Source organism: Podarcis tiliguerta, assembly GCF_965153285.1.
Source record: "Podarcis tiliguerta genome assembly, chromosome: 6".
NCBI lineage: Eukaryota > Metazoa > Chordata > Lepidosauria > Squamata > Lacertidae > Podarcis > Podarcis tiliguerta.
Genome location: NC_139539.1, coordinates 41,418,539 through 41,443,752, shown reverse-complemented (window position 1 = coordinate 41,443,752; position 25,214 = coordinate 41,418,539). Strand labels below are relative to the sequence as shown.

Here is a 25,214-nt window from a genome sequence, read left to right as displayed (position 1 = left end):
GGAGTCACAACACACCATGAGGCTGTTACCTTTTTCACTCAGAAGAGTGAGAAATCATCAAGAGAACCAGCAGCTTGTACTTAATAGAAAACAAATCTGTTAGTTGGCATGCAAAGGCAATAGGGCTCTACATGTATACAGGCTACACAGATAAGGCCTGGCCTGAACTAATAGCTCCTTTGACTAATTCTGTTGATGGAGTGCAGTGGTCTGTAGCTGTCATATAAGGAGAGGTGCAGGTGCCAGAGATCCTGCAAGCTGTAATGGGGGCCTAAATGCAACAAGGCAAACCCAAGAGGTAAATGGCATGGGACTGGGCTATGTGAGGGTAGAACAAAGCATTAGGAGAATGGTCTCCCAGAAATTGGAGAGTGAGAGAGCTTGAAGCAGTGATATCTACATGTTCCAGAGCTGCATAACTGAAAGGAAATAGCCCAGAGGACTAAGGACTTCTTGGTTGTGCTGCTGTCTGTCTGGATCAGATGACACTGTGGAGATTATGTAACTTTCAAGAACTGGTACCTGAATTTGCATGCTCACCTCTACCCTCCTCATTCCTTTCCCATTTTGTATTGTGTTTATTAAATTGTGAGACTGTGAGCAGGGGACTAACTTCTGTAATCACTGTATAGCACTTAAAACACAATCCTAACTATGTCTACTCAGAAGTCAGTCCTACTGAATTCAGTGAAGCTTGCTCCCAGATCAGTAGAGCTAAGTCAGCAGCCTTGGTAACTGTTATAAGTGAACACCCGCTCTTTGTGAGATCTGGGATTTAACATATTATAGCCCACCCACCCAAAAACATTGGTGAGCAAAATATTTAAAGTATTTTGATAGGAGATCATTTACATTTGATTGGTTTATTTTTCCCATTGAAATGTGCCAATTTCTAACCAGGAAGAATTGCTTCTTTCTCAAACATCTAGGAAGCAACACAGAGTGATTTTCATTTTCTCATGAAATAGACTGACTCTAATTATTTTAATCAGAATGGCTATAATTGTCCTCCTTGTTGGTTATGTTCTGAAGTGCTAATACCTCCTGGCTGCAGGTCATTAGTGGCTGTCATCTAAAGCCCTATTCCTGTCCTGTACAAAATGGGCAGGCAGGAAATTGTCCTGCCACATTGGCAGAGGTGTTAATAGGCTGAACTAAGGGTCATTCAGATGCATTAGCTGAAGAGTCCCAATGGCAGAAGTATTCACTGGTGATTTAATTCTGGATACAAATTAAATCTTACATTGCTCAGAGTTGTGAAAGGTCCATCTTCCATCTTGGTTGGTGAAGGCTAGCTAGGAAGTGCTGCGCCACTTGTTGGTTGGGGTCATCCCTCAAGGTAGGTGTCTGGATTGAGGTGGTGATTAGAACCCCCCTGTTTATAGTCCTCTGTAAATTGGGGAAATTCCACAAACTACATAGATTACTGTGTCAGCTCTTCTTCACTGAGGCTACTGAAAATGTGTTGTTCTATTTTGTTGTGAAATTCACTACCAATCAAATGTAAATGTAAACTTAGACAGCTTTGGAAAAGAATTTGAGGAATTTGTGGAGGATAAGGCTGTAATGGCTACAAGGTGCAATGGTAATATTTCACACCTAGGATCAGAGGGGGAGGGCTCTGAGAACATCAGAGCCTACTGGATCAAGCCTGAGGTCCATCTGTTTTCACAGTGGCCAAGCAGATGCCCATGGGGAACCCAAAAGCAGCAGCACTCTCCCCACCCGTGATTCCCAGCAGCTGCCTTTCAGAGGCATGCGGCTTCTGACTATGAAGTTTGAACATGGCCATCTTAGCCATTGATAGCCTTATCCTCCATGAATTTTTCTAATCTTCTTTTAAAGCCATCCAAGTTGGTGACCACCACTGCCTCTTCTGGAAGTGAATTCCATAGTTAAACTATGTGCTGTGTGAATAAGTACTCTCTGTTGCCCGACTGCCCTGACTCTTATTCATTTAGTGTCATTGGATGGCCCTGAATTCTAGTATTGTAGAGAGGAGAAAAACATCTGTATATCCAGAACTGGCCTGCTCATGAAGCAAGGTGAAGCTCTCACTTCAGGTGAAAGCGCAAGAGGCAGTGCTCTGCTTGCCCAACTGTTGCCGTTGATGCCAGAATACCTCCCTCTCACCGGTGAGAGGGAGGCATTCTGTCACATGGCATTGACACTTGTCTTTCTCACCCCTGAGGTGGAGCAGATGAGCAGCAATGTCATGCAAAAGCCCTGACTCCTTCTGGATTTGGCGAGAGCTAGGGTGTTCCTGCATCCCACATTGTTGCTTGGTTTCCCTGAGCCTGAGAGGAGAAGTCGAGTGGCAATGCTTTGTGGAATGCCCAAGCTATCATCAAGTTCCATGAGAGCCAGGGTGTTCCAGTGGTGGCAGGGGTGGGATGCGGGGTGCAGAAGCGGCAGTAGTCAGTGGGATCGTGGTGTGCTGTCAGACAGGAGATAGCAATTCCTGTTTCACCTCAGGTGGCAAAACTGGACGGGCTGTCCCTGTCTATATTCACTTTCCCTACCCTATGCATTGTTTTAATGCACTTGCTATTGACTTCAAAAAGTTGACAACATCCTAAGTTGATACCTTCAACTGTTAGGCCATGGACAAAATTAGAATGTTAGCTTGATTTCTAGCCCACGGAATGGTCTGAGGGCTGATGGTAAGCAGGTTAAGTCAGTGTAGAGCAGGGGTAGTCAACCTTTTTATACCTTCTGCCCACTAATACAAATTTCCTTACCTCCCACCAGTGCTCAATGGAAGGAGGATTCCACTTGTGCTGTAGAACCTCCTACCGCCCACCTAGAATCCTGAAACGCCCACTAGTAGGCGGTAGGGACCAGGTTGACAACCCCTGGTGTAGAGAGTCTAGCAAGAATCTGGGTGGAAAATGCCTGGAAATGCCATATATGTCATCTTGAATTCCATGACAGAAGAAAGGCAGGATATAGATATACTAAGTGAGTGAAATGAAATGGAAGATTCTGTTCTTCAGTTTGCTTCATGCAATCACTTACAGACACGCAATGTTAATGCAAAAAATTACCACATCAGGATGGGTGTCATATAAGGATTTTGTACTATACTTCTTAAACTAGGGCAGTTCTATCCTGTCATGTTTCCATTCAGTGGAAGATATAGTGTCAGGAGCTCCACAAGACTGTAATTCCCAAGATTCTTTGGGAGAAACCCAGACTGCCAGATGAACCCTGCTTCAGGATTGTTCAGATGTGTTGCATGGGACCTTCATTTTCTCTTACACTGTGTTTTTCCTCATGTTTGTTCATTAGCTATCATTTCCATATCTAGCCTGATCATATTTCACTTGAAAACAAGTAGGACTTTGCCAAGTATGAAATGTCCCTCTCACAAGGATGGCTTTTTGTATGGATGTCAGTAACCACAAAGGTGAAGGGAAATAAGTAACCACAGAAGACAGACACTTTTCAGTCACTTCCTCTAAGCAGGAAAGGGAAGTCTACAGGTTATAATTTAAGGTGGAAAGATTTCAGCTATCCTAGTTTTAAGATAGGAAGCAGAACTTTCAGCTATCTGACTTCAGTGGACAATATAGGAAGAGGACATTGAAATCTAGGGATTATGTGAGTCTTGATGTTACTGTTTTATAGCTTTTAGCAATGCAGCAGAATAATTGGAGGGCTTTGCATACATATTGACACAAGCTCTTTTTGCTATTGAAAACAATATATTATTACGCTGTTCTCTTTCACAGTTTATGCAGTTTCTTCTCAAAAGTTAGTAATCTCTGAAACAGGGCTCTTCCGTGTCAGAGGGATGTGGCAAAGCCAATTCGGTTGTTCTGCCGGTCAAATTCGGTGTAGTACTCTCCGATGAAACTAGCACCCAGAATCCAGAGAGGGCCCAGTGGAGGAGGAATATCAAAACCTGAGAATGCCACGGTGCAGAACTCTTGGCCATATTCAGAATGCTGCAGAGAGAATGGCACAACCAAGCAGGGAAGGGAGTCAGTGAGACAGTTTTATTGCCTTAGATCAGGCTTCCTCAACCTCGGCCCTCCAGATTTTTTTGGGCCTACAACTCCCATGATCCCTAGATAGCAGGACCAGTGGTCAGGGGTGATGGGAATTGTAGTCTCAAAACACAAAAGAGTTGTGTCCGACTCTTCGTGACCCCATGGACCAGAGCACGCCAGGCACTCCTGTCTTCCACTGTGCCTATTAGTGTTGCACCATTGCTCAAACTATCAGACCTCAAAAAAATTCCCCTGGAAATTTTCTACCCCAACTCCTTTATTTCCTAGCTGCCCTCCACCTTTCCTGTTTATTGCAAATCTTGCCCAGCATCTTACCTGGAGGACGTAGGCGGAGCCACTAAGTATGTAGGCTCTCTCTCCAAAATGGAAGGAGATATCAGGCAGCAAATGAATTTTCTTGCATTCGATGATATACTGTGAGAGGAGAAAGGAGTTAATAGGAAAATGAAACTTTTAGGTCCTGTACTCAAGACTGTGGAGCAAAGTACTTCAGGCAAGAGTTGAAGACCAAGCCCATCTAATATCCATCGGAGTATCTCCCTCATGCCTAGATTTCAATCTAGGTTTCATGTAAGCAAACGCAGCCTCCAAATCCATACTGTCTATACTCTTCACCTTTTGAGAAAACCAGCAAATTACTTACAAGGAGAAGGGGCAGTGCTAAGGTTCCTAGTTTCAGACTTGACATTTGCACCTGTAATCAAGTGTTTTTACTGTAATGGGAGTCTCAGGCATAGAGTACTGTCATGTCTTCTTTTGCTACCTATGGCATCCATTTTGTGCTGGCATGCATGGCACTTTTACTAAGATATGAGACCCAGTGCTTCACTTTTTAACAAAACAAAACAAAACAGCATTCAAGGGACCAAGGGAGTGTTTGCATGCATGAAAAGCAACCAGGCTTCAGGTTCCACTGCTGTTTTTCCTCATGACTTTTTTGACCTGTCATTTCTTTGTCTACCTACTGCAAGAGAGGATAAGCTTTTGGAGGAGACCTTTCAGTATGCTTACATCTTTCTCTTCAAACAAAGTAGCTCCTATGGCTTTCATCAGAATAGACACTGAACTAGCTGGGCCCGTGATATAGGAAGTCCCAGTATCTACAGATGCCGTGCAGCCTTCGTGACAGAACAGCAGCTCGCCCCCAACAGAAACCCTGTGGAGAAAGCAAAACAGCCTTTCATGTTTCAGACAAACCCTTATGCCCTACCCACCCTCGCCCTTGTAGTGAAGCAGCCATTCTGACACCTAGAGAAGATAAGTAACCTATAGGATGTATGTGCTAATATATGGAGTTATCTATGGTGCTGCAGATGTTGTTGGACTACCAACACCCATCAGCCAGCATGGCCAAAGACCAGTGATGATAGGAGCTGTAGTCTAGCAACATCTAGAGGGCAATGGGTTCCGCAGCCCTAGAGACCAAGCACACCTGTGAAAGTTTATTTGACTATTTTTTGTGATATTATGGCCATGAATGTGTTAATGTAGCGCTAAATACATAAAAAGACAAATAAATAAAATTATACATTCCAGGCAATGTATATTTTACAGCTGCATTATATATTGATTTAAGGAAAGGATAAACTGGTGTATGAAAATGCCTCCACATACCCTTTCCCTTCTCTTCCTTAATGCTTTTAAAGTCCTTGTTTTCATTTTGAAAGATATTTGGGTGGGGGGGGATATGTTTTGTACAATTTTAAAGCTCAATAAGGATTGTTGTTGTTGTTTTTAAAAAGGAATCCAAGTTTGATAAATGGAGTGTTTATTGGATTGTCACACGGCGATGGAGCTTAGAAGGGTTTGTGAATTACTTGTAGCAGTAAAAAGCAGCATCCCTCACCCTTTAAGATCAATGTGCCAATAGCCTTCCCGGCTGATGCTGAGATAGTGGAAGTCCCCCGTGTAGTAAGATGGGTCACTGCCTCCCAGGATGATTTCTCCCCCAGTGTTCAGCACAGAATTCCTAGGACAAAAATCACAAGCAGTCACTTTCTCCTTCCTGCCCACTCTTGTACCTGATACACTTGGCATGCTATACCTCAGGTTCTGTCGATTAGAGTCTTGTTGGCAGGAGCAAAAAAACATGCATAGGTAGTAATGTGAGGAGAGTGTTCTTGTGCATGAGAATGTGGTGAGGGCAGTGATACTAAGAGTGGTGCAGTGATGGGCCAATGTCGAACTCTGCGTGAATGGAAACTAAGCTTTCCAGGCAAAGAAGAGCAACCCCAGTGTTTGTACATCAAGGCCTAGTAGCCTCTCTGTGTGTGGCCCTCAGGCCACACCCTCTGCCACAAAGAAATGGAGATAGGGCCTTCTTATGCCCCTGATTGAACATGGGAGGTCCTAGGAATTGAACCTGGAAAGCAGCATGTACTCTACCACTGAAAACATGCTTCAGCTAGATCAGGCATCCCCAACCTGCGGCCCTCCAGATGTTTTGGCCTACAACTCCCATGATCCCTGGCTAACAGGACTAGTGGTCAGGGATGATGGGAATTGTAGTCCAAAACATCTGGAGGGCTGAAGGTTGGGGATGCCTGAACTAGATAATAAGTTTTTGGTTCCTTATGAAGGATTTGTCCAGACCACCTATGCTCCCAGTTATCTGGCACATAGGCTCTTCCAAACAACCATCACCTGCTGTAGTAGACAGAGAACACTTCTGACGTCAGAATCTGTTCAGACATGATCTTGTCAAACACTGGGGTAACACCATCAATGGCTTGACTGGGATACCCCATACCAAGCACTCCGTCAAACTGGGCATAGTTGAAAGGTTTGTTAGTGAGCGCTGTGGCTTCTGCAAACACCTGGAAAACAGGAATGCCAGCAACCTGGATAGAAGAAACAAGGAAAAGAAAGGTTACCTTTGCTAAGGAGCAAAGCAGGCATGGGTTTTTCTTCCCCAATGTTCAACCTGCATATTTGTAAATAAAGATAAATTTTGCAAAACTTCACCAGCCTCCTGTGACTTCCTTCCAAATTATAATGAACTGTGCCCCTGGAGTTTCTCATCATTCAGATAACTTGGAGAGTGTGACAGTGCTGAATGCCAAATCTTTCACTATATTGTTGAACTCTGCTTCCCATCTGCTTCCCATCAGCAAGGCTCCTGGTCAGGGATGATGGGAGTGACAGTACAACAACACCTGGCAGGTCAGCTGCAGGTCCCCTATCCCTGATCTAGTGGTTGAAGTGACACATGGCAGTCTGGTCTAGCCTTTCCCAATCTGGTTCCCCCTGCCAGATGTTTCAGACTACAATCCCCATCATTCCTGAATGTTGTCCTTGCTGGCTGGGGCTGATGGGAGTTGTAGCCCAAAACATCTGAAGGGCATCAACCTGGGGAAGGCTGGTCCAGACTATGGGGATTCTCCTTGATTGAGTGCAAGAGGTCATAGCCTTCAACCAGTGATTTGGTATAGAAGAATCCAGGCCTGTGAATGGCCTTGTGTCTGCCAGGATAGAGGAAAGCTTTGCGCCAGTTCCCCTCCTTCAGAAGCAAGAAGGCATATGAGTGGAAAGAAAGGAGCCTTCTACCCCCTTGTAGTACTTACTGTCACAATGTCCTGGCTAAGGAAACCCTTGACGTGTCCTTTCCCATATTGGATTGCAATTTGAGTTCCATTTGGCCTGTATGTACTTGATTTGGAGGAGTCATAGCGAGCGTGGGAAGCTAATAGGAAAGAAAGACACTAAGGTTATATTAATTGGTGCACCAGAAACAGATCATACTCCACGATGAACAAATGTTTTAATTACCATGCATTCAAATGGGAAAAAAAACCATGAATCCAGGCATTTCCATACTATATTGTTGGCATGGTACTCGCTATCACTTACCACAGGCGCTGTACAGTGGGGAGCACTGGTGGGATGGCACCCAAAGGTTGGCTGACCCTGTGTCAAAAATGACTTTGAAGATCTGGGCTGGCGTGCCAATGCTGATTTCACCAAAATACTGTGTCTGAAAGACATGTTGCAATACAAATAAATAGTGGGTGCTGCTGTTTCCTAAATCTTAGTGCCCATCCAGACTGCATTTGGCAACATATCATTGATGCTGTAATAATGTATGAGTGGTAGACTGATGCTGCACCAACTACACATTGTTCTGCTTTCTTAGTTGTTTTGCGATGTGTTCCAAATGCTATTATAGCATCTGGAGGGGAACACTCTCATTTTATTTATTTATAACATTTAAAAGCTGCTCAGTAACTTATAACAAATCTGTAAGCAATGTTCTACAGCGCCACAAAAGTGCAACACGCAAACAATCCTGAAAGATTTGTACTATAAAAACTACAGCATTTTTGCAGGAAGTTACAGGACCTGCACTCATGGGAGATGAAGCAGTGCATCCACACCCCCCCCCCAAAAAAACCCCCCACCTTTGCAGGTGTACGCAGTGAGGAATGCAGGATCGTGCAAAACCACCCTGTTGCCATCATAAGCACAAATCATCATGGATGCATGGTTTAAAAGGACAGGTGGAAGGGCCCTCCATCGCATCACGTTCCATAAATATCTCTACAAAGATTCTTGGGCTCCCCTGATCTGCTGACTCGCTTGCTCAAGGGGCATCATCAAACACTCACATCTCTGTAGTTTGTGAGGGTGGTAGGTGCTGTCACATTATGAAGCGCTTCGCCAAGATGGTATAGACTGTGCTCCATGGAAGGGAAGCCATCAGACACTTCCATCCCCATCTTCTGCAGGGTCTCCCTGATTGAGGGCATTTTCTTAAGCGGAATCCTGAAAGGTGTTAAGAAAGGAATTATAAAACTTGGGTGGCCACTGTGAGAATGCAATGTTGGATTAGAAGGCTCTTCAGTCTGAACCAGCAGGGCTCTTCTAATGCTGTTGTGTTTTCTCTGGGATATCCAGAATGCCTCTCCCACTTCCACCCCACAGTGAGCTGAATAAACTGCTGCAAGAACTAAAGTCATGCTGGTGAGGAAATACAGTTTGTTTGAGGCCACTTTCAGACTTTGCTGCAAGGGGGAAGCAGCCTTGATTCACAGATGACAGCTGCCTTGGCTTGGAAGATACCTCTCACTTGCTCTAGATGGCAGTAAATGCTTGCAATGGACTGTCAGCAAGTAATTTTCCTCTAGTTTTAATCTACCTTTAAAGAGAGAGAGAATAGAATCACACGATTTTATTTAAAAGTCATTTAGCAGTTTTTGAAGCATGTTCTTCAGTCTTGCATATTGTTGTCCACGGCTTCAAACCTGCATAAATTTGTGGTCCTTACATTTTGGATGTTTTAAAAATTATTATTTTTCCAATATTAAGGGAAGGATGCTTCATGTTTGTTACATAAGCATAATTCTTTATTGCCACCCACCTACACAAAGCTTCCCCCATCACTATTTGCATTTGTTGCTCTACAATTTGTTTTTCTATTCCTGAGGACCAACCACTCCTTCCTTTTATATCACAGTGACTCCCATACCTGCTTTGCGGCACCCTCTCTCACAATCCCACTACTGTCTACAGTGGTTAACCAGACTTGGCAGATTGCTGAATATGCTTCATTTCATTTACAAATGCAGTTTAAATCCATGGTTCCCCCCCCCCCCAATACACAGTACAGTGTAATATGACCAAATAGATGCCGTAAGAATCTGCTCCTGCAAATGATTGACTTTGCTTAACCAACTTTAATACAATGACAAAATCAGCTAAGTTTACAGTAGCTAAATTAGCCATCCAGGTAATTTCCAAAAGTACAATTACCAAATGCATTCGCTTCTTCCCTTAGAATCTTCTTTGTAACATTTAAAGTACAACAGTGATGCTGTACTACAATGGCAAATTAAAAAATACAATTAAAATTTACCCTTTCTGGGGATAAGTGTTATCAGTAGCATTTTTTCAGCTATTTTTACTCTGCGAGTGCAAGGATTTTGTGACCAAATATTCCACTGTGTTACATAATCAGTCCTGTGTGAACAAAGATGGGCGCTTCCTTGTTCTTTCTATGATCCGCTTGCCTTCATCTTCATCTCTAGCTTTCTCTCCCTCATACAGTACAACAGTCTCTATAGGTGGAGCCTTATGTGGTCCTCCCTCCTGTGCCCATATTTCTTTCCTTATGGCAATTGTCTCCCGTTTAACCTTTGCACAATAATAGCCACAAAGAATATGCTTCTGTTTCAGGTTACCACACTGAGGACAGACATCAATGTTTCGCTTTATCTTTTATAAGGGTTCCTAGGATTCCTTCACCTGCAGCGATTTACTTCAATGGTCCGCCTTGATTTTGGGGCTGCCATCCAGATTTAAATTTCCGCAGTGCTGCTGTGGCATAGCTATTGGGAAAGTGTATTGTTATGTAGAAGCAGGGACCTAGGATATGTCATTATTAGCACCTTTCCAGAAATGGGGAGGAAAAAGCAGTTGTTGGTCTTATGAGACCCTTTCATTGATTAGGGGGGAAATGGCATAGCTCAGGGGTAGAGAACATGCTTTGCATTTGAAAGGTCACAGTTTCAATCTCAAAAGTATGGGGGGGGGAACCTGTGTTCCTCTACCTTCCGCCCCTCCAAAACAGCTTTGCTGACGCTTGTTTAAATTTAGTCCACATTAGGCAACAAAGCCTAATCACAATTTTTTGGAGACCTGCCTTGATTTCTCAGTGGAACTGAGACATCTCTCAATATGCAGCACTGAATTTTAAGTAGCAGCTTAAAGGAAAGGATGTGCTTATTGCAGGCTTGTCTCCCAAATTCAGCTGTTCACTTCTCTGCTGAGGTGATTTATGCCAATCTGTGTGTCCAAAATTGTACTGCCTCCACCCTCTTCTTCTTTCTTTATCTTCTCTGGTAAAAACATCACCATACAATCTGTCCCTTCACCACAGTCTAGACTTTGTTTTTTGCAACCTTTCCACCAGACAGTTTGTTACCAGTTCTTACTATTTCTGTGTCCACTTTTTTTATTCCTTTTACATATAACCCACTCATCAAATCAAAGGGTGTTTCCATAGTATTGGGATTAAAGGAGTTAAAGGAGTTCATACCTCAAAGAGTTACAATTCCCAGCAACCCTTAACAAGTGCCCAGAATTCTTTGAGGGAAAGAAGGGGCTTCAGATGTACAGTGGTACCTCAGGTTAGAGATGCTTCAAGTTACAGACGCTTCAGGTTACAGACTCTGCTAACCCAGAATAGTACTTTGGGTTAAGAACTTTGCTTCAGGATGAGAACAGAAATCGTGCGGCGGTAGCAGGAGGCCCCATTAGCTAAAGTGGTACCTCAGGTTAAGAACAGTTTCAGGTTAAGAACGCACCTCCAGAATGAATTAAGTTCTTAACCAGAGGTAGCACTGTACTTTAAAGGTACTGTATTTTTTCCTCTATAAGACTCACTTCTTCCCTCCTAAAAAGTAAGGGGAAACGTGTGTGCATCTTATGGAGCGAATGCAAGCTGCGCAGCTATCCCAGAAGCCAGAACAGCAAGAGGGATTGCTGCTTTCACTGCGCAGCGATCCCTCTTGCTGTTCTGGCTTCTGAGATTCAGAATAATTTTTTTCTTGTTTTTCTCCTCCAAAAACTAGGTGCATCTTGTGGTCTGGTGCGTCTTATAAAGCGAAAAACAAGCTATATAGTGTTTACACAGCCTTAACAGGCTTTATCTATACTCTGGCTCCCCAACTCTGCCTTTTGACTCGTTTCTTATTATATCTTCACCCATGCCTTCAACTTCTTCAATTCTACCTTCCCCCAATTTGAAGTACACCATGGTGGTCTATTCTCTCCTACGTAAGTACAACTTCCCACCTGCCACCAGTCACATATAATACAAAATGGGCTGGAGGAAAAACATGTGAATGCTAACATCAATCCCAGCACAGTAGCTACATACACCTCATCAGGGAATTCTGATTTGTCCTTGACCCTGCTGCATCAGGTACTTAGCCTACGCATTCATCGTGCACTGGGAAGCAGGCAGTTCTCCCAAGACTAGGCCTTGACTTGACTTGACTTGAAAAGAGAAGGCACATTACCTTTGGAAGGCATCACCGGAAAAGCACAAGAAGCAGCAAACCGCTGCAAAGACCCAGGACCACGGCATCCTACTGCTGCTTTGGATAGCAGAACCTTCACTCTGGTGTTGTATACAAAGAGAACCCACGTCCATTGGGCTTTTATAGAAAAAGTTGCTGTGCCGAACTTGAGTTTCTGCTCAGTACTGATTGGTAGGGAAGGAGTAATAAATTTTGCTGATGGTGGGGGAGTGCCTTTGGGATGCTAAGCTTGACCTCACTTCCTGGCAAAGGGCAGCTTGGCCAGAGCCCATGAAGGCATGCGTATGAAGACTCACTCTCTTCCATGATTAGCTCAGCGTACGTAGCTCAATGAGGAAATCAAGATCCCGCTTATTATTGTGGAACAAATTTAAACATACCCCTAAGTAGGTCAGTCTTGCTCTTTTTATTTAATATCATTTCTTAGAAAATATTTTATGTTCCTGATCCTTAGCAGGTAGACTCCAGTGAACACTTGCAATTACTAAAGCAATAGTGAAAATTGAAATTAACAGGCCTGTACTATTTCTCAGAGGGACGCGGGTGGCACTGTGGGTTAAAACACAAAGCCTAGGACTTGCCAATCAGAAGGTCAGCAATTCGAATCCCCGCGATGGGGTGAGCTCCCGTTGCTCGGTTCCTGCTCCTGCCAACCTAGCAGTTCGAAAGCACGTCAAAGTGCAAGTAGATAAATAGGTAACGCTCCAGCGGGAAGGTAAGCAGCATTTCCATGCGCTGCTCTGGTTTGCCAGAAGCAGCTTAGTCATGCTGGCCTCATGACCTGGAAGCTGTACGCCGGCTCCCTCGGCCAATAAAGCAAGATGAGTGCCGCAACCCCAGAGTCGGCCACGACTGGACCTAATGGTCAGGGGTCCCTTTACCTTTACTATTTCACAGAATATCTATTTTTGTGGTGGTGGTAGGGAGTACTCTGAGCTGTATTAAGCAGGGGGGAAGGTAGATAACTGTATAGATCTCTTGCTATCCTCTCTTGCTCGATGATACAGAGGTAGCTGATGAATCCACTTTGCCCCTTGCTAACATCTGAGTCAGATCAGTGCCCTGTGTATGCTACCTTGAGTCCTATGGTGGGTGGGATATAAGTGAAATAAATACCGTTAAATAAATATGGGCCTGGCCCAGCATTTCTGCCTCAAAAAAATTCTTAGAAGTGCTTTGCAGCAGTGATGGCCCTATTATTAGGCAGAGTGAGGCAGCTGCTTCAGGTGCCAAATGCTATGGGGTGGGCAGAAGCATACAAGTTTGTATGTGAACTAAAAGGAACTGGTCATGCACTCAGACCCTAACAATATACAGTAGTATAATCCTAACCATGTCTACTCAGAAATAATTTCTATGGAATTCAGTGGGACTTGTTCCCAGTTTGGTTTGCTGCTTTAGACTGCCTTTTGAAAAAGGGGTAATGAATTGCCCTCTTTTTGGTCAAGGCAACCTTCTACCTCTGTGGGCAGTTACCAGGGTAAATAAATAAACTCTGTTTTCCCACACACTGTGTCAGGCATCATGCTTGTGACCAGAGATTTTCCCAAGCTCATCCCCCGCCCCCGAACAGGTTAAAGGCCAGGTTAAAGGGGCTGGCAACAAGGTCTTTCAATGAAATAATATTACAGGCACTTGGGACTTGGTGGGAGGAGGAGGGCACATATGGCAGCATAACAGCGAGCTCCTCCAAGTGTCAGCCAAGTTACTTCTGTTGTGATGGCCTCAGTAACCTTTGGGTGAGACTTTTTATATGACGGAGAGAGGCATGGGAAGCGTTTGATGGATTTTCACAAGCACACAGCTTACGCCAGCTTGAATAATCTGCCTGCTCTGCAAATGTAAAACCTATCTTGGCAAAAAATATACATTTGCATTAACTTGTGGTACAACTGGCATACTGGGGCCAAACAGAACATATGGGAAGAGTGCATACTGGGAATGCACACATTTTGCATGCGGCTGAGTGGATCCCTGGCATCTCCAGATGCGAGTGCGAAAGACGCCTTGGAGGGCCACTTTAAAGAGCCACGGAAATGTGTGGGTAAGGGGAGCTAAACTCCCCCTCTTGGAGTTTGATAAATGTATCGCAGCACTGTGCAAAAGGCAATAGTCTGGTGAGACTGCTACTTGAAGAGATGAAGAAAAAGGTAAGGTTTATTGTCCATGGCAAAAAAAACATTCTGAGCACAGGTTTTACATGTGACTGAATTGGAGCCAAGAAGCTGACACTAGCACACATTAGCTCAGTGGTTCCCAACCTTTTTTTGGCCATGCCCCACCTAAGCATCTCTAAAATCCTGATGCCTCCCCCTTTGACATATAATTCTTATTACAGTGGTGCCTCGCAAGACGAAATTAATTCGTTCTGCGAGTTTTTTCGTAGAGCGAGTTTTTTCGTCTTGCGAAGCACCACGGCGGGGAGGGGTGGGGAGAAGCAGGGTAGCTGCCGCAGCCGGTCCTTGGGCTCACCCGCGCCTTGTGGACACCGTGCGACGCGGCTGCTGGAGGGCGGTGGGGCTCAGGAGCGCGACTCCGGCTGCAACGGTGGCTGCTGGCGGCAACGGCTCCTGAGGGGAGCGCGCGAGGGTGGTGGGCAGTGGCGCGAGGCAGCCGGAAGGTCGGAAGGTCGGCCAGAAGGTGGGAGGGAGCCGGAGGAGCGGGGAAGCGAGCGTGCGACCGTCGCCATGACAGGAGAGGCAGGGCTGTTTCGTCTAGCGAAGCAAGCCTGTAGAAAAATCCGTCTTGCGAAGCACCTCAGAAAATGAAAAACCCTTTCGTCTAGTGGGTTTTTCGTCTTCCGAGGCATTCGTCTTACAGGGTACCACTGTATTCAAAAAGTGAACTCCTATTCATGTGGAGGAAGCCTAAAAGGCCATTAACTGTTAATAACTCATTCTTGAATTGCCCCCCTTAAAAATCAAATTGTCCCCCTGTGGGACGTGTGCCCCACGTTGGGAACCACAGTATTAGCTCATACTGATACTGACTGAGAAGAAGCAGGAAGGAAGTACAGCCTAAAAGGAAGTCGTTTGCTCTTAGTAGTTACTAAAAGAGAAGGAATTAGCAGGTTGCATTTCTGTCCTCACACCAGACCGCACTGGTCCCCCAACGTCTCCCAACCCCACACAGGCTGGTGCAGCCTTCCATTGATGCCAATGGAGTCAAGTTAGAAGAAAGGAGATTCTGACAAAACAACAGGAAGAACTTACTGGCGGTAGAAGCTGTTTAACAGCAGAACAGACTCAAGAGAGGCAGTGGACTCTCCTTCTTTGGAGGTTTTTAAGCAGTGGTCAAATGGCTATCTGTTGTGTATGATCTAGTTGAGATCCCTGCATTGCAGGGGGTTGGACTAGATGACCCTCAGGGTCTCTTCCAACTTTACAATTCTATGAAGACCCTCTTGGGGTGTTGATGCTGAGAACCCCTCCATTGTAGGCTCATGCTGTATATATGTGTAAATAAATCATATAAATTCACCACAGTCTCTGTGTCATTTCCAAAGGAAACACAAACTCTGGGCAAGCACCTGGAACCCCTGGGATCTTGCACTGCTCAGAGATTGAGATGGTGTGCAACAATACTTAGAGCATACATGACATATGCAGATCCTGAACAAAGCTATTGAAACTGGATTGTACAGTAGCATACTAACGGCAGACCGAGTTGCTGGTTGCTAAAGAAAATCACATGATGCAGTTAAACTGTTTCTGGATCCACACAACTCTTGCTTATGTGAATCACAGCAGTTGGGATAGAGCAGAGTTTTCTGCATGCAATTTCCCCACCTGATTTTCACTACTTAGATCCTCACTCTATGCCTATGCCAGTGTAGACTTTAACGCCTTTTGCCTTGCTTTTAATCCCTTTCCTTTTCCTTTACGGATTGCCCATTCTTGGTCAGCCTGGCTCCACAAGGTCATTGTTGAGCCTTCTTCTTTGCAGGAACCAGAGGCCTTTTCCCACGCAGGGACTGCAAGACTCCCACCCTTTAAGGCTCCAGCAACTGCGTCACACTGCCCAGCCTGCAAGCCCTTAGGCAAACCCTTCCGGCCAGAGGGTCAAAAAATCACCAACCCCTGTTTGCATTTGCTTGCTAGCTGGGACAGAGATATGAGAAAGATGCAGGAGAGGAGATGGCAGAAATAAATGCACTTCCAGGTCACCCAGTAAGCCTTGTTTACATTCAGAGCACAATCCCATCAGGGCAGTATCTTTCACATAACTTCAGGATACAGGAGTTGTTTTAAATTAAGAGGAAAGAAGTTGTTAGGACTGATATCCCCAGTTCTGCTACAATTGTCCATTTTTAGTGTAAGTTCATTATGATTTCTGCTCATGATGATATCAGGGTCCCCACTTTCAATACCGTTTTCACATGCTAATGTTTTGGGGCAGGCATACATACTATACTGCTTCATTTCCAGATGGTACATGTCCCATAGCTTCCTGCCGAAATCCTGCGACTTTTCGTTTTTTTAAAGAAATAATATTTATTGCTTTTTGAACAATTAAAACATTACAAAACCAAACAAAAACAGAAAAAAGGGAAAAAAAACCCCAATACAATACAATATAAGGACATTACATAACACTAAACACATTAAACTAAACAAAACCAAACAAAACAATTTATAACACTCAAACAATTTCAATATCATATCTTTCATTCACTTATTTCACCGACCTCCTCACACCTCCCTTTTTGTATTCCACTTCTGTCAAATGTTTCAGCAATTCCTTTCCATCTTCCTCTGTTATCTGTCGTATAATTATCTTAACTCATTCTAACCTTATTTTACTTTTAAAATTCCATTAATCTATTTATACTTAAATCCTTATAACATTTCTACTAAAGCCATATAACTTCATTCCAACATTTTAACATTTATTAATTTTGCAATATTTCTGTAAATAATCTTTAAACTTTTTCCAATCTTCTTCCACCGACTCCTCTCCCTGGTCTCGGATTCTGCCAGTCATTTCCGCCAGTTCCATGTAGTCCATCAACTTCATCTGCCATTCTTCCCGGGTGGGTAGATCTTGTGTCTTCCAATACTTCCGAAATCCTGCAATTTTTCATGCCACAAACACTTGGGATGGGTGTTAGTGCTGCTTCTGTTACATGTTTGCACAAAGTGGCCCTCCAGATGGCAATAATGCAGTGAAACTGGGGAAGCATTGCACAACAACTAATAGAAAAAATGATACTTGAGCAGTCCAGTATAAATCCACTACTATTGCGTCAGCACACACAAGCACACACAAACAAAATCCCCCGTCTTGAGGGATCCATAAACCACAATTTAATCACATAAAGTCATAATGTGGTTCACTCCCATGGAAACTTCACATGGACACTGATCCTGCCTCTCATTTTATTTCTTTGCATTCATCTATCAGTTTACTGCATATGCCCGACATGTATCAAACTGTGTCAGATAGGGAAATGATTGAGTTGGATAATCAGGGCTCACCCACACTTTTATGAGAGTATAGCATCTATTCAAATCTCAATAACTTTTTTGTTGTATCATATTATGTGCCAATTATTTCTCCTGGGTCTGAGAGCTCTTTTCACTGTTCTGCTGCGGTGTCCTGTTAAATCTGATGTTAACCTCTCATTGGGAACTTCAGTTGAAAGCCCTGGGCTGCCACAGGCACATTACACTTGTACCTGCCAGTATTTCATATTCCGTGGCGAGTTCCCGCCCCCCACCAGGATAAATAAAGACACAAGACACCATAATTAAGGTTAAATGGGTGAATTAGGCCACAATTTTATTGAATTCAGGAATGAGAGGCATTGGCTTAGGCATTGGTCCTATCGACTATCCGGCTCCAGCCCATTTGCTGGAGACACGGGAAGTGTTAACACCATAGAGGGGGAGTCTCCTGCTGAGGCACGTCAACTAGGAGCTCCCCCAGGTCACCACTCGGGGGCATGCCTTTGGCCCACACCTCCATAGGCTTCGGACAGGGCCACCCTTCGTTCACTGGGGGGAGGTGATGGCGTTCCTCCCCCCCCCCTTAAGCCCTTCTTACCAATGCCTAACCGCCAATGCCGAGGAGTTGTGACGAGTTGCTACGAGGTAGGTGAAAAACCAAATGGCTGTAAATTGCCAATTGGGAAAAATTGCGGCGACAGACCGAAGTCCATAGCAAAGTCAGAGACCTACCTAAAGCCTACCTAAAGAGAGGGAGGGTGGGAAAACGTGGGGGCTAGCCGGCGAAAAGAGGGCGAGCTCCCTCTGCGGCGGCCCTAAATAGGGCAGGCCACGCCCCCCAGCCAGCTGATTGGCTGGCTGGGGGGGAAGACACAGCCGGGATTCCCCTGCTCTCGCGGGGGCTGAAACCAGCCCCCGCTCACCTGGGGGTGGGCGTGAAGCCCGCAACCCCACCTCCTGGGCAGGCCGGAAGTGGCTTTCCCAAGGGGATAGGCTCCTTTACCTGTACAGGAAAGTCCTCTCCAATGTCATCCTTGCAGTCTCCTCAAGACACATGCTAGAGACTGCTAACTTAAGTTAGAGAAGTTTTTATTCTTGAGATTCTCTTTGCATTCCTCTGATCTCCTGTTTCCCCCTCTAATATTTCTCATCGACTTAGTGCTAACTGAAAGAAGCACTAACGGAGGAGACAGGGTTCTCTTGAGTAGATCAAAGTAGTAGGAGGAGACAGATCAGAGCTGGTGAGAATCCAGGAACAGAATTTGAAATGCAGCAGCTCGGCCTAAGAAATGAAATTAATCCCTGGTGAAGGGTGAGTAGGAAATCTTATATATAAATTAAATAAATCAAGGATCTAAAGGTGCCAATGAACGTTGATGGGCTTTTTGTAGTGTTTCTTCACGCAAACAAATGCCCAACATTGCAGGAGTTGTTTGGGCTCAGAACATAAGATCAATGGATCTGAGCAATGGCTCTTCTAGTTCAGCGTCCTGTTTCCCATAGTGGCCAGCCAGATGTACATGAGAAGCTCACTAGCAGGATACAAAGTTAATCACTCTCCTCTTGTTGAGCCCACTGGGAGACTGCATATAGCCATGACTAGTAGCTGTTGACAGATTGATCCTCCAGGAATGTGTCTAATCCCCTGTTAAAGCCATCTAAGCTAGTAGCCATCATCACCACATCTTACAGAGGCAAGTTCCATCAATGGTTTATGCCCTGTGTAAAAGGAAAAGAGAGCACTTGCTTCTGTCTGTCCCGAATCCTCTTCTCATCAGTTTTATTGGATGACCCTGAATTTTAGATTTATGAGGAATGGAGAGGGAAAAGCTTTCCCTCATCCACTTTCCCCACCCCATGATTGTGTTTTCTCTGCCCCATTACTGTTGTTGTGGATGTTTGCTCTGCTTATTCTGAAGTGATTTACGTGCTGATTGTACTTTTGTGGACAGGACTTTCTGCAACTTCTGTAAATCCAGGACTGTCCCTGGAAAATGGGGACACTTGGAGGGTCTTTGGTTTTCCATGAACTGCTGTTTGCTCCGATTCAGCAATAAAGAGTAGGTTTGCATGCGGAAAGAGCTGATGGGGAGGGGGAAATTGCTTGGACACAGAGCTGTAATGCGCAGAAGCTGTGCCTAGAAACATGGCACAAAAGGGAGTCCGAATGAGACCCTGGTCTTCCTCCTCTAATCCTGGGGCCGTTTGTTCCTAAATCTCCCCTCTTGCCATCCTGGCACACAGAGAAGCAGCTGTGGGTCTCTCAGCTGCCCAAGTCCCTGCAAATAATTTTTCAATTACTTCCTCCAGTGGCCCAACCTCTCTGTAAAAATTAGCAGCTGAGATCTAAAGTGAAATTGAAAGGATCCAAAGGGTTTTGTGCATTGTTTGTGCAACTAGGCAAACACAGTAGCGTTCATGAGCTTATTAATGAGCAAGGAAATGATGCTTTGCAATGGGGCCAGGGGCTCACACTGCTAAGAAAGAGGACAAAAAACAAGAAGGGCAAGAGAAAGACTCAGAAATAGTCACCAGAATAGTGGGCAGTAGCAGTCTTTAGTTATTATCTGCTTCTGGAAAAGCCTTATTTGTGCTTCTTCGGTTCTGGGAATGAATTATAGGTTTGAGCAGGGCACGTCACATCTGAGTTTTATGGGAGTTCAGAACATTCTAATGGCAAAATCTGAGGTCTAATCTAACTTGAGACTTGTGTTGTTGTTTTTGCTAACTATGCAAACCTTTACCCAACAACTGCTGTTAGGGGCTGTGTGTGTCCCTTACAACTAATTTCAGCCACTGTTTCTATACATCGTGAGAATGAAGACTAGGAAATGAAGACTATACATCATGGGAATGTAGACCATATGCACCCAGCCCTAGAGTTCCTTTGCCAAAGTTCCTTTGGTTGTGTCACCACTAAAAGGATATTGTAGAGCTGCATAAGGTTCAGAAAATGGCAGTCAAAATGATCAAGGGGGTGGAGCAACTCCCCTATAAGAAAGCAGGGGTGGCACACCCTGTTTTGCTGCTTGTGATGAATCGGGAAGTGGCATGCTGCTCTGCCACTGCTGCTGCCACTGCTGCCATATTTTACCTGCCACCACCTGCATCACACAATCTGCCACATCCACCACTGGCAGAGAAACAGTGCTGCCATCAGCACTGATTTGGGGCAAGATTGCACCAATTTGGGGTGAGATCTTGCCCAAAATGGGTGCCAGTGTTGGTGCCACTTCTCCATCACTGATGGAGGCAGCAGGGCAGGTGGGGTGCCTGCAGGAGTGATGCCTCACAGAGGCTTCTGCTGCCTGAGGCAGTGCCCTCGCCTCGCCTAATGGTTGCGCCGGGCCTGTGAGGAAGAGTTTTTAACATTTGGGAGTTTCAGTTTAGAGAAAAGACAAGTAAGAGGTGACATAATAGAAGTTTATACAATTATGCATGCGATATAGACAAGTAGACAGAAAAGTTTAACACAACAACTTGTGGACATCCAAATGCGTTGCCCCTTCCCTGTTTTTTATGCCATTGTAATACTATATAGTATACACCACTTAGTGAAAACAGAATGAACATGGTCATTATTATAATATCCAGTTAGAACTGGTGAAAGAAATAAGCAATGACCAGCTTGCTACTTCAAAAACAAACATATGTTTCCGTCCTTGCTCTGCTGAAATGCCAGCATCTTACTGTGAACTTCAGAGAACTGAGGACCATAAACTGTTTTCCATTCCTTCAGAAGAGCAAAGAAAGAAACCACCACAATACAGAGCTTTCCCTGTTCCTCTCCCCTGAGGTCTCCCCCCGGACCACCATACTTGGCTATGGCAGCCCCACACTTTCATAATTTCTCCTTTGCTGGCAACGCTTGTCTCTTGCCATATCTTAAACCGAAGGAGTTCCAGTTGTAGGTGGAGAGGTCATTCTCCCGTTCCACCAGCAAGGCCCCCTGTGGGACGGAGACAACTCTGCTCTTCCCTGGAGGCATCCTTTGCCGTAGTAGCTGCTGCTGCTCCTGACGCTTGCCCATAAAAGGTGGTGTGGACTTCCTTTGTGGACATGGGATGGCATCAGCCCAGTGGCTTGGGTTGGCAATGTTTTTGGAAAGTTCCCCTAGGGAGAATGAGGAAGAGAGAGAGGGGGGAGGATTTGAGGCTCACTGTTGGGGTGGGGTGAGAAACCTGTTGAAAAGTAAATTTTGAAGGGTTTGCATTATCCCCTCCCCACCATTAACTTTCACAAATGGTGAGGCATGTGGAAAGCACCCTGGTGGAAAAGCATAAGAAGGTAGAAAGCTGCCTTATGTCATCCCATTGGCCTACTTAGCTCAATATTTTCTATACCAGGGGAACTCATTGCTCTCTCTATGTTGTTGAACTACAAATCCCATTATCCATGGCCACTGGCCATGCTGGCTGAGGCTAATGGGAGTTGGAGTTCAGCATTTGAGGGCAAGAGTTCCTCATCCATGGTCTACATCGACTGACAGTGGCTCTCAAGGGTTTCAGTTAGAATTCATTCTCAGTCCTACACATGCAGTGGGACCTTTTGCATTGAGCCACAGTTCTCTCCCAAAGGGAGGCAGGTAGGAGGTAAGTACATCTGCGATACCCACACCTTCCTAAGAATTAGCCACATGGACTGTAGAGTCCACAGTGGTCCCTTGCAGATCGGCATAGTGGGGTCCAGCATGAATTAATGCAGCCCATGTTTGAAAATCAAAATACTAAAATGACACTCCTGATCTTGGAATCAAGAGTGCAGGTTAAATGTAGGAACGGGTCACAACTGATACCACTTGCTACCTGCATGCCAGGAGATCTTAAGAGGGAAATAGCTGTCAGCTGGTTCTCCAAAGGGAGCGCTGAAGAGTAATAAGAGCACCAGCGAGGAATGGAACAGGCTCATCCTGGGATGTAGCGGATCTGAAAGGAAAGATAAAGGAAAGGAGAGCAGGTGGGGAAATGCTGGAAGAAAACACAGCAGAAAAACAGTGCTAGCAGGGTGAAAAGGGCAGTTGCATGACTTTCTTGCCACTGATCTCCAAATCACAAGGACATATACAAGAGAAGGAAAGAGGAGAAGATGGCAAGGGGAGGAGAGGGAGGCTGCTGATGGGGTGACAAGGCTTGAAATCTTGCAGTTAGACTTTTCTGGTTCAGTTCCTCTCAGCCTCAGTTACCCTGGGACACCATTGAGACAGCAGCCCCCTGAAATTAGAGACAGGTTGGCCATCAAGCATTTCAATCAAGATGTTGTTGGGCTCCAGCAATGGGCAGGGATGATGGGAGTTGTAGTCCAGCAATAGCTGAAGGCCATAGGTCCCCCAATCATGGTCTAAATTAACCAAGTAATTTATAAAGACAATGGCATTGTAGGAAGAGTCCTCTCCACCACAGGGTTCCAATCAAAGCTGACTCTGTCATCAGAATAACTACTTTTGATGTCCTTTCCTATTGCTAAATAATTATAATCACTTTTAGGTCTCTATTGACCTGTCAATAGAAAAGGTAATGTGATACGGTTGCAGGAAAATATTTTTTTTATTATATTTCCTTTTCCATTCATGCCAGCAAATGCTTGTTGTGAGAACAAGCAGAGCTGGGGAAAAGGTCTAGGGAAATGACACCAGTTACTAAAGAAGGAAATACAGTGGCCGACTCAGGAGGACTGAGTCAAAATCTGAATGCAAAATAGAGCCTTGGAATCTTACAAGTTGAAGGATGTCAAACAATGTCCAGTTAAGCCAATTGCTCCTTCAGCCCTTTGAATTTCAGCGTCCTGTGCAATTAGAAGAAACCCTGAGAAGTATGTGTTAGGGGGCTTATGATACTGAGACGAAATAGCTGTGGAAATTTAAAACAAAGGGGAAATCTTGTTTAGCTATATTAGAAATACATGCAGATCATCTTTCCTGTTTAGCTAAATTTGATCAGCATGCATTGTGTATGATTTGAATCATCGATGTGAGTAGAAGCACACCAGTAGGGGATGTTGCCTGCACAGGGCACATTGACCAGTGGATTATACTAATGTGCCTGTTATGGGCTCCTGATTGATATGGTGAACAATGAAAAGTCACATATCTTTGCAAGGACTGAATGGGAAAACCCAGTCCCTCCACCTTTGGGAGTCAGGGGGTGAGGGTTTTGTTCAGAAGGTACCTCTTCCAGTTCAGATTTCCTCCTGATGGATTTTGCTATACTCTTTGATTCTCAAGTACGTACTCTGTGAACCCAAGTGAGGTTAAACACAAAACAACCCGGAGAGCAGAGAAGATAGATCCTGTTGAAGTTTTAAATGTTCCAATCCAAAGAGGATAATTAAATTAAAGAGAGAATAGTTTTGTTATCCCCCCACAAAAAAGTTAAAGGTTGTTTGAAAATGGGATTGCTATTCATGGTATGAACCCTCATCCCACTTTTGGAAAACAGTTATGTCAGGTTTTTGTATTGTTTCAAATCCTGCCAAACCTGTTTGACCGGAAACAAGAGTGGGACCAAAAAAAAAAAAAAAAAGTATGTGGATACCAGTTGATTCCTGTCCCAAGCTTCTTTCCTTCCTCTCTTTAAAAAACCTATCATGTGTATGCAGCTTTAAACAGTAGTCATATGGAGGGGGGGAGTGTTAAAATTCATGCAGACAACATGCAGAGGAGGGGGGGGGGATACATTTCATTCCTTTAAAAAGCAATCTACCTCTTCCAAAATGAAAAAGACCTATGAATCGCTTGCCCTGGAGCAAGTCACAGTCATTTAATGATGCTTACTCCCATGTATACATCTGCATACATTTTAGCCCCACAGTGCAATCCTATTCATGTTTATTCAGAAGTGAGCCCCATTCAGTTCAGCAGGACTTTCTCTCAGGTTAGTGTGCAAGTGCAGCCTGAGGCTTAAAGTTCCTCCCTCTCTACTAACCTCAGTGCTGTTTTAGATGTTCGTGCCAAGACTCCTCTGCTGCTTCTGTTTGATCTCTTGAAAGGAGGAGAGCGCAGCTGCTCTTTGGAGTCCAGGTCCCTCTCAAGTGCAGTATAACCCACCAACCCCCCCTTTGCTGCATGACCTGGCAGTTGACATCAGCAGAGATGGATCCACCTCTACCTTTAGTCTTCTACTCTCCCTCCTTAATGGATTCTGCTTCAGAAACAATTGCCATGTCTATTCCTCTTGCTTGCAGTATGGGGCAGCTTTACATTATTATTGTTTCCGGCTTCTTCACAATGGAGCCAGAGCTGTTGGTATAAATTGGTAATTCCGGAGAATGAAATGCCTTCTCTTTCTTGCTCTGATTTAAACATGTCCCCCCCCCCCCTCAAGCCTTCCTTTTAAAACATTTTTCTAAGTACCGTATCTCTTCCACAGTATGCTCTCTCACCCTCCTCTACACATGCCCAGCACTGGGTGTTGAAATTTTGCACCCCTAACAATTTTGTGCCCGGGGCAACTTAATCTGTGCCCCCCATGCCATGCTACTGTACAAGGCGGGGGGGGCAGCAGCTGTACATATTATTTGGAGGGTACGTATCCGACATACAGAGGCCCTGTGCACAAGGTGGAGGTTGGGAAGAAAGATCACATAGCTCTCTGCTGAATAACCATCTCCATAGCTTTACAGTGGCACCTCTGGTTACGTACTTAATTCATTCCGGAGGTCCGTTCTTAACCTGAAACTGTTCTTAACCTGAAGACCACTTTACCTAATGGGGGCCT

The 25,214-nt window shown here is 44.7% G+C and overlaps 2 protein-coding genes across 2 annotated transcripts; both read right to left on the bottom strand.

Moving 5' to 3' along the window:
* REN (renin) lies at positions 1-12,485 on the bottom strand. Its single transcript, XM_083445580.1, has 9 exons — positions 12,035-12,485; positions 8,621-8,777; positions 7,866-7,989; positions 7,580-7,698; positions 6,660-6,856; positions 5,863-5,985; positions 5,028-5,172; positions 4,332-4,430; positions 1-3,950 (listed from the first exon to the last, which is right to left on the bottom strand). The coding sequence occupies exons 1-9, from the start codon at positions 12,166-12,168 to the stop codon at positions 3,789-3,791; spliced, it is 1,260 nt and encodes a 419-aa protein (XP_083301706.1). The 5' UTR covers positions 12,169-12,485; the 3' UTR covers positions 1-3,788.
* Positions 12,486-20,970: 8,485 nt separating this feature from the next.
* Positions 20,971-24,511, bottom strand: KISS1 (KiSS-1 metastasis suppressor). Its single transcript, XM_083445602.1, has 3 exons — positions 24,423-24,511; positions 22,308-22,427; positions 20,971-21,615 (listed from the first exon to the last, which is right to left on the bottom strand). Exons 2-3 carry the CDS (start codon positions 22,408-22,410, stop codon positions 21,344-21,346), a joined length of 375 nt encoding a protein of 124 aa, XP_083301728.1. The 5' UTR covers positions 22,411-22,427; positions 24,423-24,511; the 3' UTR covers positions 20,971-21,343.
* Positions 24,512-25,214: the final 703 nt, after the last annotated feature.